The 15,700-nt window shown below is 41.5% G+C and overlaps 1 protein-coding gene and 1 long non-coding RNA gene across 3 annotated transcripts in view; one reads left to right on the plus strand and one right to left on the minus strand.

The window, feature by feature from the left end:
* Nucleotides 1-9,634: 9,634 nt before the first annotated feature.
* The window catches only part of sh3rf1 (SH3 domain containing ring finger 1), a 128,724-nt gene continuing 122,658 nt past the window's right edge, over nt 9,635-15,700 (minus strand). The window contains exons 9-12 of one of the 2 annotated variants that reach the window (XM_034180545.1): nt 14,134-14,420; nt 13,735-14,051; nt 10,628-10,974; nt 9,635-10,518 (exon numbers count right to left, since the gene is read on the minus strand). In XM_034180545.1, the coding sequence (XP_034036436.1) occupies nt 10,350-10,518; nt 10,628-10,974; nt 13,735-14,051; nt 14,134-14,420 (1,120 nt within the window). In that variant the 3' untranslated portion in view covers nt 9,635-10,349. Of the gene's footprint in view, nt 10,519-10,627; nt 10,975-13,734; nt 14,055-14,133; nt 14,421-15,700 lie in introns of both variants that reach the window. The other variant, XM_034180544.1, reaches the window with a different exon arrangement.
* Nucleotides 10,901-11,250, plus strand: LOC117519221. The gene is made up of 3 exons (XR_004563212.1): nt 10,901-11,029; nt 11,105-11,112; nt 11,239-11,250. It is a non-coding gene; the product is annotated as an uncharacterized LOC117519221 (long non-coding RNA).

The raw sequence follows: 15,700 nt of genomic DNA on the forward strand, positions 1-15,700 counted from the left end.
AAGTACATAAAGCAGGTTCAAGAACTGTATTTCAGAGAAATTAAACCATAACCCAACTAGTCTAGTACCTGCACTCTTTTACTACAAAGCCACACTGTTGTAACACGTGCAGAATGTGGCTTGGCATTGTCTTGCTGAAATAAGCAGGGACGTCCCTGAAAAACACGTTGCTTGGATGGCAACCTCGATGTACCTTTCATTGATGGCGCTATCACAGATGTGTAAGCTGCCCATACCATACCCCCATACCATCACAAATGCTGGCTTTTGAACTTTGCGCAGGTAACAATCTGAATGGTCTTTTTCCTCTTTAGTCCGGAGGACACGACGTCCATGATTTCCAAAAACAATTTGAAATGTGGACTCATCAGACCACAGCACATTTTTCCACTTTGTGTCTGTCCATTTCAAATGAGCTCGGGCCCAGAGAAGACGGCGGCGTTTCTGGATGTTGTTGATGTATGGCTTTCGCTTTGCATGGTAGAGTTTTAACTTGCACTTGTAGATGTAGCGATGAACTGTGTTAACTGACAATGGTTTTCTGAAGTGTTCCTGAGCCCACGCGGTAAGGGCCTGGTCCCACTGTGGAGAGGATTAATTGTGCAGGAATTGAGTATACAAATTACGGCCATTCATTGTCGTCCGCAACAAAAATGGCCAAAAATGACAAATGTCCCAGTATGAATTACGGATATATTAATATTATATAGCGAATATATGATGAACAATCACAGTTGTATAACGCATGCAGTGAGGAAATGGATCTGACACATTGCGATTATCACAGCAGTATTACGGGTGTATTATGAATGCATCGCGCACGTGTTGTGTGTGCACGGCATCTGCATTGCGGTCATAAATGAAGCGCACTCGGGCCGTCAGAATCACTATTCACAACAACACAGGCTCTGGAGCAATAGCTGGATTTGGACAAGTTGATTGGACTAAACAAGCAGTGAACAGGGCGAGTGGTGACGTCAGCGGGTCACATCAGAGCGCAGCTCGTCTGAACGATTATAACAAGAAGTTAAATCTGTTATAAACATAGGAATAAATACTGTAACAGCTGCAGACAACTGTTTTATCAAGCCTTGACAATGTAAATAAGTCAAATAATTACCTTTTTAGATGGCGCAAAATGCTTTCTGCAGCTTGTTAGCCGTTCAAGCGTGCGATGGCCCAGCTGCAGCTTCCTCTGTGATTCAGGAGGTGATTAGAGCCGTTTTCAACAGGCAATTTGCAGAATAAAATGATTAATCCGCCACAAAATAATTCTTTTATATATGCAGCATCCAGCACAGAGTGCGTGGCAGCCGGTGGAACAAAGAATGGCATCCAGCTGTGAAAACAGCGCATCTGCTTTGCGTCCGCCGCAAACCGGGCCCTAAGATCCTTTACACAATGATGTTTGTTTTTAATGCAGTGCTGCCTGGTCACGGGCATTCAATGTTGGTTTTCAGCCTTGCTGCTTATGTGTAGAAAGTTCTCCAGATTCTCTGAATCTTCTGATTATATTATATTATTATACATTATATTATGGACTGTAGATGATGTCCTTGCAATTGAACATTGAGAAACATTGTTCTTAAACTGTTGGACTATTTTTTTCACCCAGTTGTTCACAAAGTGGTGATCCTCGCCCCATCTTTGCTTGTGAACGGCTGAGCCTTTTGGAGATGCTCCTTTTATACCCAATCATGACACTCACCTGTTTCCAGTTTATATTTGGAACACCTCCGCCAACTAAAAAACTAAAAGTCCCTTCGGTTGCTCCCTTGTTTGCACTTGGGAGTCGCTACAGCAAATCTGAGGTGGATCTGCATGTTGAATTGGCACAAGTTTTACGCCGGCTACCCTTCCTGACACAACTCCACATTATATGGTGAAATGTGGTAAGAGTGGGGTTTGAACCGGGAAACTGTTCTGCTATTTATAGAAATATTTTATTATTTTGTTGTGGCACCATCAACTGTTAATTTGGTGTAATTGCACCTGAAACAATGTCTTTTATAGCTAAACATTGTTCCATCTCATTGATTACGGCATCCGGTCAAGAACATGAATCCAGTCTAGTTTGTTAGCATTAGAAACATCCTATACTGTTTCATCAATATAGGAGTAAACTTTAATGTTCTTTCCCCCTCATTACAATGAATAAGATTCACTTGAATTCTCACTAACAGATATAAATATACTGGCTCATGCTGACCAGAACACCATTAAGCAGCACGCCGATAAATGACTCAAAGACATATTAATGTACTTCACATTAAAATCAAGTCACAGGATAACAGCGGCGGAGCTCAGAGCAGATGGCCTTGGCCTGCACCTGGACTGTCCCGGTCTAACGAGGCGTTCGGTAAGATTGATGTGTTGCGGTTAAATCACATTTACAGCCCGTGACAGAGCGCGCCTGTCACACCGAGCCTTGTGGATCCCGTCACTGCAACACCAGGGACAGTAAGACTTTCAAAAATGGTTTTACCACATTGTTCATGAATGTTAACGACATGTGTCTGTGTCAGAAGTTGATTTGTGATTATACAGTCAGATCACCTCCCTGAACTCCAGCACATTATCTCCCTCTTCCACATGTTGGTGATCTAATGAGGCCATTAATTGCCGGCTGGCTCACGCACGCCTTTGTGTTCCCGAGCTGAAGAGCTGCATGACAAAAAGCTGATTGTCTTCTTGGTGGTTGTATATTTGATTTCCTGTTTTGAAAATGGGTTTTCTCGTGGGGGATTTTTGGAGGCCGACACAGCTGCTTCTCATTTTATATACACTGTTTTAAAATAAATGTTTCAAAGCCCTGAAATGTTCCATACTGTACAAACTTTAAACGACCCTTGGCTTTTGACATTATTATTATTGTTCTTATTCAGTGCGTCACCAGAAAATCCAGTTAACATCCAAACATTTAAATTTTTAAAAATTACAAGTGGAAAAAACCTCTCCCAATTTCTTAAAGAAACAAACCTTTTCATACTGTAAAAATAACTGTGCTCCCAGTACATGACAAATAGATTTTTTAAATACATCCAATGTTCCTTTTTTAGCAATCCTGTGAATCACTAAACTAGTATTTAGTTGTATAACCACAGTTTTTCATGATTTCTTCACATCTGCGAGGCATTAATTTTGTTGGTTTGGAAACAAGATTTTGCTCGATTACTAGTGTGCTTGGGGTCATTGTCTTGTTGAAACACCCATTTCAAGGGCATGTCCTCTTCAGCATAAGGCAACATGACCTCTTCAAGTATTTTGACATATCCAAACTGATCCATGATACCTGGTATGCGATATATAGGCCCAACACCATAGTAGGAGAAACATGCCCATATCAGGGTGCTTGCACCACCATGCTTCACTGTCTTCACTGTGAACTGTGGCTTGAATTCAGAGTTTGGGGGTCGTCTCACAAACTGTCTGCGGCCATTGGACCCAAAAAGAACAATTTTACTCTCATCAGTCCACAAAATATTCCTCCATTTCTCTTTAAGCCAGGTGATGTGTTCTTTGGCAAATTGTAATCTCTTCTGCACGTCTTTTATTTAACAGAGGGACTTTGCGGGGGATTCTTGCAAATAAATTAGCTTCACACAGGCGTCTTCTGTCACAGCATTTACAGGTAACTCCAGACTGTCTTTGATCATCCTGAAGCTGATCAATGGGTGAGCCTTTGCCATTCTGGTTATTCTTCTATCCATTTTGATGGTTGTTTTCAGTTTTCTTCCACGCGTCTCTGGTTTTTTTTGTCCATTTTAAAGCATTGGCGATCATTATAGATGAACAGCCTATAATTTTTTGCACCTGCGTATAAGTTTTTCCCTCTCCAATCAACTTTTTAATCAAACTACTCTGTTTTTCTGAACAACGTCTTGAACGTCCCATTTTCCTCAGGCTTTCAAAGAGAAAAGCATGTTCTACAGGTGCTGGCTTCATCCTTAAACAGGGGACACCTGATTCACACCTGTTTGTTCCACAAAATTGACGAACTCACTGACTGAATGCCACACTACTATTATTGTGAACACCCCCTTTTCTACTTTTTTTACTACAAGTAATAGCCCAATTTCATAGCCTTAAGAGTGTGCATATCATAAATGCTTGGTCTTGTTGAATTTGTGAGAATCTACTGAATCTACTGGTACCTTGTTTCCCATGTAACAATAAGAAATATACTCAAAACCTGGATTCATCTTTTTAGTCACATAGCACTACTATTATTCTGAACACTACTGTATATTGAAGGACACCACCTAAAAGAAATGTCATTTTTCACGTTTTAAAAAAATACATTGTTTCAGCTTCTCAGCTTTTGCTCTGGGTCACTGCAGCAGATCTGTTATATATCAGCATTTGATTTGGCACAAGTTTTATACTGGTTGCCATTCCTTACCCAACTCCACATTGTATCAAAAATAGGCCTTGGCAATCTTGAACTAGCAATCTTCAGTTTCGGAAGTAAATGCAATGACCCCTTGGCTACCACGTTAAATGAACTGATATATTTTGAAAGGTGGAGAAATGGACATTTGTTTGTTTATATTATAAATTCTGTAACTTTTCTTAAAGGATGTACACTAAATATGATTGTGGTTTTGTGTAAGAAGTTCCACATTTCAGTCTGTCTATACAAACTCCACTGCTACAAGAAAACTTTTTCCCTAAAATTGCTCGTTTTAGACTCATGTAACTTAAGTGACAAGCAGTGGTAGTCTTGTGTCCACCAGGTCTAGGCTGTAGAAATTAAAGAAAGTGACACGCTCATTTCAACCTACATGTAAATTCAACTACACCTGCTCCTTTTTCATCATGGGTGCGATAACGTTATTCCCTTCAACAATTCTATGCATGTCCAGCAGGTGTCAGTGTCAGACGGGTTAGCAAGATTTTGAGTTTGCTTTGATCTGGTGCATTTTTTGTTTGTGCTCTTTTAATTGCAAGGTGTACAACGTAATAGCATTTACTATTTTTTAGTTATGTTAAACCGAACAGTAGCAGCCAGCAAACTAGTATTGATCAGTATGTCTGGTATTTATATTGTGTATTTATATTTATAGTTGAAAACTGTTTTTTTTCCACTTTTGATACTGTGTGCTTCTTACCCTGTGTGCTGCTATACAGTGCTGCCAGAACCTCAATTCCCCTGAGGGAGTCTTCCTAAGGGATCAATAAAGTTCTATTAATCTAATCTGATTTTTACTGAGAGCCTCCATCGGTACCATATATGATTCATAAGCAGTGTTTTTCAGTGTCATTCATGCGGTCTATGTGCTGTAAGTAGGGTTAAACCAGAGGGTTGGGACCAAGGTATGTACCTGTTCACTTACACGTCGAGGCTTTTTCCTCAAGCCTCGGCGTAAGCCCATACCTCAACACCTCTCTGTTGTAAAGACAGTCTCCTTGATCTGTACGGAGACACACCCAGTCGGTGGGAGACAGACAGGGGAAAGGAAGAGAGGGCGTGGCAAGCAGCGGCTCTCATCCATTAAAAAAAACAGCAGGCACACAAACTGATTGTTTCTTAACAGTGAAGTAAGTTTGCCAAACCAGATTTCACATGCAGAGCCCGTTGCGTTACTGCATGGTTCTGCACTGCAGCTGGCTACGGTTGCAGTACATTTCACTGCACCTACTAAATTATAATCGGCGACATAAGTGTTGCTTACCTTTGATCAGGCCTGGAACTGGCTCTAACTCACATCCCAAGCTTAAACATTACCATGGAAATACCTGAAACTGCAGCTATAAGTTATTTACTCTCAGTCCATGCATAATTTTCATTCAGATCTCTTCCAGAGTCCAGTTTTGCAACTTACAGCTCTATCGGTAATACATACCTGTGGATTAAATTCTTATTTGTACTGCACGCCATCGCATAAAAAATTAAGGACGCTGCAGGAACAAATCCAACATGAGCTAGTCAAGGACTGAGATTGTTGTCTAAATAAATGCATGTTTTGTTTGTTTGTTACCACAGTCTTGTCCTCACAAGCAGGACTTCTCATTTCCATGGCAACCCATCCTTGGTGAGGAAGTGTGTGCGCCGCACAAAGACTGCGTGGCTGTCATCTTTGGTCAGGGTTTCACAGTCAAACACGCTGTGAAGGCTGACTTCACGCTGCAGCACAGGAGACGTCCAGCTACAGCAAAAACCTTTCAAACACATTAACGAGCTCTGGCACCGTGACCCCAAACACGGCAACTTGCCTTAAAATCTTGTCCTGACAGGATAAGATGTCCAATTGTCTGAAAACAGATGCATCAACGCTGAAGGGCAAGAACAACCACACCCCATACTCAGGTGCTGGAAAATGAAGCCAATACGGAAGTATCAAACGTTGAAGGTCCTTGAACGGCGCTTAAGGCTGGCTCCAAAATAAATCCACAACTTTAGCAGAAATAAACATTTTTACAGCTTGGTACAAAAACTGTTTTGGTCTTTATAACTAGTTTCCAACTTCATGACAACTGTACTGGAAGGGATTTGTTATTATTAATATGTATGTGGCGCGGACATGACAAGCGAAGCTCTTTAGCACCTCACCATAACCATATCATTTAGGTCCTTCAGACTTTTTAGACTTTTGTTTGTTTGTTTCTCCTTTCAGCTTCTGGTGGAGCTCGGCCCCCAGACTCCTCCAATTACAGCCCTTTTATCCTCCTGTCACTTTAAGCATTTTTTTTTTATGTAAATGTAAATTAATATTCAAAGTTTTCAGCTAGTTGACAGTAGGGCTGTACAATATGGCCAAATTATCATATCACAATATTGTCATATCAATATGATATATGATATGACTATGATTTCACACAAAGTGCAGCAACAGTGAAAATTAAACATTCTTAAACAGTACCGTAATAATACCACACTCATTTTGCACTCATCATAAGGTTAGGATACTGTGCCTTCCAAAAGTATTGTAACACATGGTATTTCACACATTATATGCTTGACGTCGCTGACATTAATGAGTGAAGCTCTTCACTATCTGTGTATATATTGTCAAAGAAAAATTTTAAATTGAATAAATGTTGCAGAACCTACCATCAGTTTGTGGCTTTGTTTACCATGGGCAGAGTTTTTTGTGGCTTCGTCTACCATCAGTTTGTGGCTTTTTTACAACAGTGTTGTCTGGTTTGTGGCTTTTTCCCCCTACAGGCAGATTTTTTTGGTGCCATTTCCAGATAGTGATTTTTTTGTGCCATCTCGGGTTTGTGGCTTTTTACGACAATGCTGTCAGGTTTGTGGCTTTTTCCCGTATAGGCAGATTGGTTTTTGCATTTGTCTACCATAGAGCGAGGTTTGCTTGTATTATTTTGCTAGGTCATTAGTTGAAGCTACTTTAAAGCATAAACATATGAATGATCAAGGGTGAAGTCAGTGTGAGTGCCAGCAGTGTACTGGTGAGCTGAGTCCTGGGCCTGACTAGCAATGGCTGCTAGCTGCTGTGGACATAGGTGCGTTTGTCTTTTCTGAGCATTTTATTACAAATATCAGATAATATGACTTGCTATGCTGTTAATTATAAGAGTGAACCACAGAGACCGACGATGCTAACATATGAATTAATAGTGTTTTCACACAACTGAAATACTGGTTTGTGCTCCAGTATTTCCGTTGACTCCGTATGAATTAGTTTATATACAAGCATCATTAGCACAAATGATTAGGTATTGACAACTAGGTGAGGTTATTTCCACTGTTACTCCACAGTTACTGTAAGTCATAATTTTTAATATTTGCACCCCCAAGCCACCTGTTACAAAAACTACTACAATTCTTTTAAAAATATGCATTAAAAAACAACAAAACCAAGATTAGCCTGTTAGCTTTATCTAGTTTCTTAACTGATATGAGGATTATGTTCGGGCTTCACTGTTGTTGCCCATGTGAGGCCCCCTGCTGCACCTCTATTCCCATTTATGGATTGGCCAGGAGTTAGGCACTACCAAGATGGTGATATATGGAACCATCCCGAACTTTAAACCAGATGTTCAGAAAACCTGTGGGTGAAGTCACAGAGGGTTTGTGTTTATTCAGTATATACACGGTGAAGGCAATGCAGCCAAAACTTTCTTGTCATGAAGCAATGGCCTGGCCTTCGGAAATTATGAAAACCCTTAGTTTTTATTGTTTTATTTATTTTATTGTTATAGATTTTTTTTTAATTAAAAAAATGTGCTTTTCTCTGCAATATTTCAGAATGCTTTTTTACATAATTGAGTTGTGCCAAACAATTTCATTTCAGTTTCACCACTGTCAGACATACAACAGAATAAAGAGATACATATTTTAAAAAGAAGAAATGGAAACAAATCTAGCATAGTAAGTCAACCTGGTATAATGAAAGGAAACATCAGTTCCCATGTGCTGAAATTGTGTTCAGTCTCAAACTGTGCAGCCTTTGCATGAGTTTTGAGCAACAGGTTATAATTAGAAATGCTATAATGATAGTGCATGTCACGATATGTGCAGGAGTGTGGGAGTAAGACCACTGCGTGTTAGAGGCTTACCAGTGAAATGTTAGACATTTGTTTTAATGGTTTAGCATAATGCCTGAGATTATTGTGATGAGTGCCAAGATGACAACGCAAAGGTCAGGTTAGTTCTACATAAAGACTAATTTAGAAGGGAAAAAACCTAACAGTGATTTATACCATCCTTAACGCACATTCCAAATTTCAAACAAACTACAACAATATTCCAGCAGCTACACAATGGTCCCCCTTAAAAACAAAAAAACAAAACGATGTCTGAGATTCTTTGTGCAGCTCAGTCAGTAAATATGAAAAATTTGTTTTTGTACAACTGTAATATGTTAACATGCGACGTGCTATGTTTAAATACACCCTCAGACCTCAGTAGCTTACTGATGATCTACAGCTATGAGCATTTCATAATTTAAGGCATCTCTTCTTGTTCCTTTATAATAAAAATCAAATGCCTCTACTTGTTCACCCAATGTCTTTCTAGGAAACCATTTATATAAAAAAACAACAACGGCTAATTCTCCAGATTAGTCATTCTATCAGTGCTCACTGACTTTAAGAAGCACCAAAACTACTACGAATCCCTTCCAATCAGAAAACAATCATACAGTAATTCAAGTCAATACAACAAATAAAACACTTTTCATAATGTACAGCAAAATCCAATCACTATACCAAAATCAATATGTAGCAAACTGATTTCTACTACACACGTACCTCTTCCTACTGAGCAATAAAACGATATGTTACTTGATGCATTCTGTGCTTTAGCTAGCTGTGTTTTTCTGCCACAATGAGTTACAGCACACACAAAGGCCCACTGAAGGCTGCGTCCTGTCTGCCCACTTCCTCAGACAGCACGTGGTGTCTCATTCATAAACACTTTACAGGATGCAGAGTGAATCGTTAGGTCGCTCTTGTCCGGGTCTGAGTAATGCCACGACGTCAGGAGAGCAGCTACTCTGTTCAGTAAATACAACCAGGCTACAAAATATGACGGAATAAAGTTGAGTTTGGAGTGTTTTTCACATATTTGAAAAGGCAAACGAATCCTAAAATACATCCATCCCCAATGTTCACATGCAAATGTTTGATCTCAGGTGTCAGTACAGACACAAATTTAGAGGACTGTCAGTGGCCCAGTTTGGAGAAATGTTTTGTGCAATTATAACATCCGAATGGTAGCGAGTGTATCTGAATGTGCAATAATACAGCAGATGACTCTTAAGATCCTGTGGATTAGGTAATGTCCTTGGAGCTGGGGATGTATCCTTTCACACTGTACAGTCCTGTGTGATGATTTTCATTCATACATATCCGAATGCACCCGCTCTTATCTGCTGACACATTTAAGTCCTTATCAGCAGTCTAAAGGAGAAGCCTATGTGGTAAATTGCGACATAATAAGGCATGTGCAAGCTTAACCCTTAGAAGTGTTGCACAACAAAAAGGCCAAACTATGAAATAAGTTAAAATGTGACAGGTCTCTATCAACAGTTCATACTGTCTAAGGACTAATCACCTCTGTGTCCTTATCTACAATAAAGTGAAAAAACAGTACAAGGCACAAATTTAACAGCTGAAATGTTACAAAGATATAAATTAAACAGAAACTCAAGTTCGTGAGTAGTATGCTCTTCTCAGAATGCGTCTGCCGTGCTTTAAGTGACAACGTGAGCCCGGAGCTCTTTGTTCTCTGTCCAGATTCACAGCTCTAAAGTGTCAGTCTGATGGTGCTGATCTCGGTTTGTACAGTGACTGACAAGGCGAGGCCAACAGCAGTCAGCTGGGTCATGGTGCTGATGACCGCGGGTCACTGTGGTGTGTGTGTGTGTGTGTGTGCGTGCGTGTTAGATGCTGTCTACAAAGCTGCCAGGGAAGAGTCCCGTCCTGCCGTTCCTCTGCAGCGTGCCTTTGAACCAGCCATCTTCCCTTTTCCTGTGAACAAACACTATGTCTCCCTCCTTCAGCTCCAGCTCCGCTTCACTCTGAGGAGGATACGATACCACCACCCTGTACCTGGTGAGGACAGTCAGTCACTGATACTGTTGCTATGACAAAATGTGATATTTATAACGCAGTGTTACACAAGGTGACCACACAACAATGCAGACACACACCGTCGTACCTCTCACATATGATGGGCCGTGCATCATGCTGCTGAGATAGAAGAGAGGAGCACGGCTGTCGTGGAGGCGGTGCGATGGGGGCACATGCATCAAGGGGGCTGGTTTTCCGATAGGAGGACTCATGGATTGAGGAGGAGGAAGAGGCGACGGCAACAACTGGAACGGCAGGTTCCGGCTCCAGGCAGTTGGCAGATCCAGAGGGTGGGGAGGTGTCCTGTCCCACGGCACCCTGCAGCACCTCCCCGGCTGCAGCCTGCTCCGCCTCAAGTGTAGGAGAGGAGGGGGGTGAAGAACGAGCTTTCTTCTTATTTGAAGACAGCAGCTTGAGAAGACTTTTCTTTTCTCTCTGCAGGAATCAGACAGCAAAGCAGTTTACATTTGAATAACTCAGGAACAACACGGTGCGTGTCTGTCTGTGTGATTCAGGTTGTAACTGACATTGAGAGCAGACATAAACCCCCCAGCCTCTTCATTAGGTGCACATGTTCAACTGTCAATTAAAGCAAATATCTACTCAGCCAATCACATGACGGAAACTCATTGCACTGAGGCATGTAGGCATGGTCAAGAGGATCGGTTGAAGTTGAAATTGAGCATCAATATGTAGAAGCAAGATGATTCAAGTGACTCTGAACATGGCATGACTGCTGGTGTAAGACAGACTGGTTTTGAGTATTTTACAAACTGCTCATCTCGTGGAAGTTTCACAAACAAACATCTCTAGTGTCCATAGAGAATGGTCCGAAAAAGAACAAACATCCAGTAAGTGAGCGTTCTCTGGGAAAACACGGATTGTTGATGGTGGAGGCCAGAGAAGAATGCATGGACTGGTTCAAGATGAACACAAACATGTTGAACCCTGAAGCAGATGGACTCCAGCAGCAGGACACCATACCAGATAGCACCCAGAAAGCTAAGGCCACAGTCTGCACACACTCACAATATTGGACAATGAAAGATTGGAATAAAGTCTTGTGATGAGTCTCTGATTCTGCTGCAACATGCAGATGGCGGGGTCACAATTTGGTGTAAACCAGTGGTTCTAAACCTTTCTCCTCAGGGACCTCTGACCTGCATGTTTTCCATTTCTCCATACTCTACCGATACCTGATTGGCCAAGTCTGGTGATTCAGGTGATGCAGGTTTGCTGCATTTGATTACTTTTCCAGAACACACACATTCTTTATTTCTCTTTTCTGTTCTGACACAAATGTTAAAATGAGGAATACTGGCATTGGTTGTCCTGACACACAGGACTCGGCGTACCCAGACAGGTGTGCATGATAACCCTGCTGTAGAAGAAAATAATGCTGCTACAGAGACAACTTTTAAACTAAAGGACAGATGTGTTTAAAATCACTGGAAGAAAGCATAGGAGGACAGATGCACAAACAAAACTCTGCAGTAATTCTAGTGGTACATTGTGTACTGTAGCTGAGATTCTAATAACTGATTGGAAATATGACTCCCTTGACTCCTATAAAGTGTTTCAGTCATCTGGTTAGCTGGTTCATCACATACAGTAGTGTTCAGAATAATAGTAGTGCTATGTGACTAAAAAGATTAACCCAGGTTTTGAGTATATTTCTTATTGTTACATGGGAAACAAGGTACCAGTAGATTCAGTAGATTCTCACAAATCCAACAAGACCAAGCATTCATGATATGCACACTCTTAAGGCTATAAAATTGGGCTATTAGTAAAAAATAAGTAGAAAAGGGGGTGTTCACAATAATAGTAGCATCTGCTGTTGACACTACAAACTCAAAAATATTATGTTCAAACTGCTTTTTTTTTTTTTTTTTTAGCAATCCTGTGAGTCACTAAACTAGTATTTAGTTGTACGTATAACCACAGTTTTTCATGATTTCTTCACATCTGCGAGGCATTAATTTTGTTGGTTTGGAACCAAGATTTTGCTCGTTTACTAGTGTGCTCGGGGTCATTGTCTTGTTGAAACACCCATTTCAAGGGCATGTCCTCTTCAGCATAAGGCAACATGACCTCTTCAAGTATTTTGAGATATCCACACTAATCCATGATACCTGGTATACGATATATAGGCCCAACACCATAGTAGGAGAAACATGCCCATATCATGATGCTTGCACCACCATGCTTCACTGTCTTCACTGTGAACTGTGGCTTGAATTCAGAGTTTGGGTGTCGTCTCACAAACTGTCTGCGGCCCTTGGACCCAAAAAGAACAATTTTACTCTTATCAGTCCACAAAATATTCCTCCATTTCTCTTTAGGCCAGTTGATGTGTTCTTTGGCAAATTGTAACCTCTTCTGCACATGTCTTTTATTTAACAGAGGGACTTTGCGGGAGATTCTTGCAAATAAATTAGCTTCACACAGGCGTCTTCTAACTGTCACAGCACTTACAGGTAACTCCAGACTGTCTTTGATCATCCTGGAGCTGATCAATGGGTGAGCCTTTGCCATTCTGGTAATTCTTCTATCCATTTTGATCGTTGTTTTCTGTTTTCTTCCATGTGTCTCTGGTTTTTTGTCCATTTTAAAGCATTGGAGATCATTGTAGATGAACAGCCTATAATTTTTTGCACCTGCGTATAAGTTTTCCCTCTCCAATCAACTTTTTAATCAAACTACGCTGTTCTTCTGAACAATGTCTTGAACGTCCCATTTTCCTCAGGCTTTCAAAGAGAAAAGCATGTTCAACAGGTGCTGGCTTCATCCTTACATAGGGGACACCTGATTCACACCTGTTTTTTCCACAAAACTGACAAACTCACTGACAGAATGCCACACTACTATTATTGTGAACACCCCTTTTCTACTTTTTTTTACTAATAGCCTAATTTTATAGCCTTAAGAGTGTGCATATCATGAATGCTTGGTCTTGTTGGATTTGTGAGAATCTACTGAATCTACTGGTACCTTGTTTCCCATGTATCAATAAGAAATATACTCAAAACCTGGATTAATCTTTTTAGTCACATAGTACTATTATTCTGAACACTACTGTAAGTATGTTGGAAATGCAGACTAAATCTAATCCACAAACAAATAACAGTCACAAGGCTAAAACCTAGCTTCTATTTCAATGATGGGAGCTAAAAATATTTAGAAATTGCTGACCTTGACATCCTTATCCAGTCGGCAGCTGATAACTGCATTTGTAGATGCGGGATTGACAGCAGCGCCGTTTCCCATGCCAACAGGCACAGCGAGGACATTTATGGGCCTCACAGCCTCACCGTCTAAGGATGCAGCGCTGACATTGGGTGGTGTCAGTGATGCTGCAGCACAGCCCAGGGTTAGTCCAGCCCGAGCACAGCCTTGGGTAGGACCTGACAAAGGCTGCGGACACACGGCAAGGTGCGGCAGGTAGGTCACAGGTGCTGCACACTGGATGGGTGTCACTGCTGCTGTGGGCCGCTCGTGACTGTGACAAGCCACTGCAAATGTAGAGTTACAAAAAAAAAGTTAGAAATGAAAATATTCTTCACTGACCATTTTCCTTCACAGTCAGTTTACCTGGCCTGACAGCGCTGCGAGCCTGATGAACAGTCATCTGGCAGCTGATGTGCAGTGGTGCCTTTGGCTGCTGACCCGTGGCTGTCTGAGTGACTGTGACCACGGCGGCTGACTGGGTGTTGGCTGGAGCAGTGCTGGTACACACAGTCGGGGGCTTGTTGAAATCAGGACCTGGAATGTTGGAACCATGAGGAGCAGAAGAGGGACTGACGATGGTGATCCCTCTGCCAGCCTGAGTGCACAGGCTTATGGGCACTTTGGGTGTTTGAGTGTGTCCAGATGCTGTTCTAAAGGGGAGAGAAGATCATGAGGAGTAAGCTGCCGCTCAGAGGTGTATTGTAGATACATTAACAGGATGGATTGATGGATTTTATAAAAACTGTATCACATATTCATTCATTGATTTTCATCTGCTTATCCGGGTCTAGGTTGTGGTAGCAGCAGAGCAAGCAGCTCATCCCACACTTTCCTATCCTCGGACAAGTCCTGTAACTTTTCCCCGGGGGATCCCAAGCCTGCTGTCTTCAGCAGGTGATTTCACTGATGAACTTGTCCCACCTGCTCAAAGTGATGTTAATCAGTGACATCACCTGCTGGAGCCAGTAGCTGCAAGGAAAACCTGCACCCTCCTGGCCCTTTCTGCAATACTTTGGACACCACTGCCCTAGGGAGAAGACCAGGGGGCATCCTCACCAGGTGCCCGAACCACCTCAACTGGCTCCTTTAGATGCGAAGAAGTAGCAGCTCCTGGACAGTCGAGCTTCTCACCCTGTCCAGGAGTGTAAGCCAAGATACCCGATAGGGGACTCTCCTTTGCCATCATATGCCGGTTGTATCAGGAGTCTTATTCTTTCAGTCATTACCCAAAGCACGTGACCACAGGTGAGGAGCGCAAATTCAGAGTCTTGCCTTCCGGCTCAGCTTCTTTTTCACCACGATGGTCTGGTACAGGGTCCATAAGATTTCAGGCAGCGCCTGAATCTGTCTATCAATCTCACGCTCCAACATATCCCCAGTCGTGAATGAGACCACAAGATACTTAAACTCCTCCACTTGGGGCAGTAACTCTCCCCTGACCTGGATGGGGTGATCAACTGTTTTCTGACAGAGTACCATGGTCTCAGATTTAAAGGTGCTGATTCTCATCCCAGTAGCTTCACACTCAGTCTCAAACCTTCTCAGTACGCATTGGAGGTCAGCGCCTGATGAAGCTAACAGAACCACATCATATGCAACAAGAGTGCTCTGAGAGCAGAATATCCCCAGTTGGCTAATGCTGCTTACATTCTGATAACATTTAAAGGTATCTGGTAACATTTGTTTTGTCAACACACATCAGCTATTTGCACTGCTATCAAAAACTGTAAAACAAGCTAATTTTAGTGAAGAATTTCCTTCATAAGACAAGAGAAACATTTCTTGATAATAAATCACACAACAGAAAAATAAATATATCACTATTCAAAGTTAACCTGTTGATTCCGACTGCACTGAAAATATAAATGAAAAGGAATATTCTATGATGCACCTTAAATCAAAAGATATGATAGTAAGTGTAGAATACTAA

Source organism: Thalassophryne amazonica, chromosome 10, assembly GCF_902500255.1.
Source record: "Thalassophryne amazonica chromosome 10, fThaAma1.1, whole genome shotgun sequence".
In the NCBI taxonomy this organism is placed as follows: Eukaryota; Metazoa; Chordata; class Actinopteri; order Batrachoidiformes; family Batrachoididae; genus Thalassophryne; species Thalassophryne amazonica.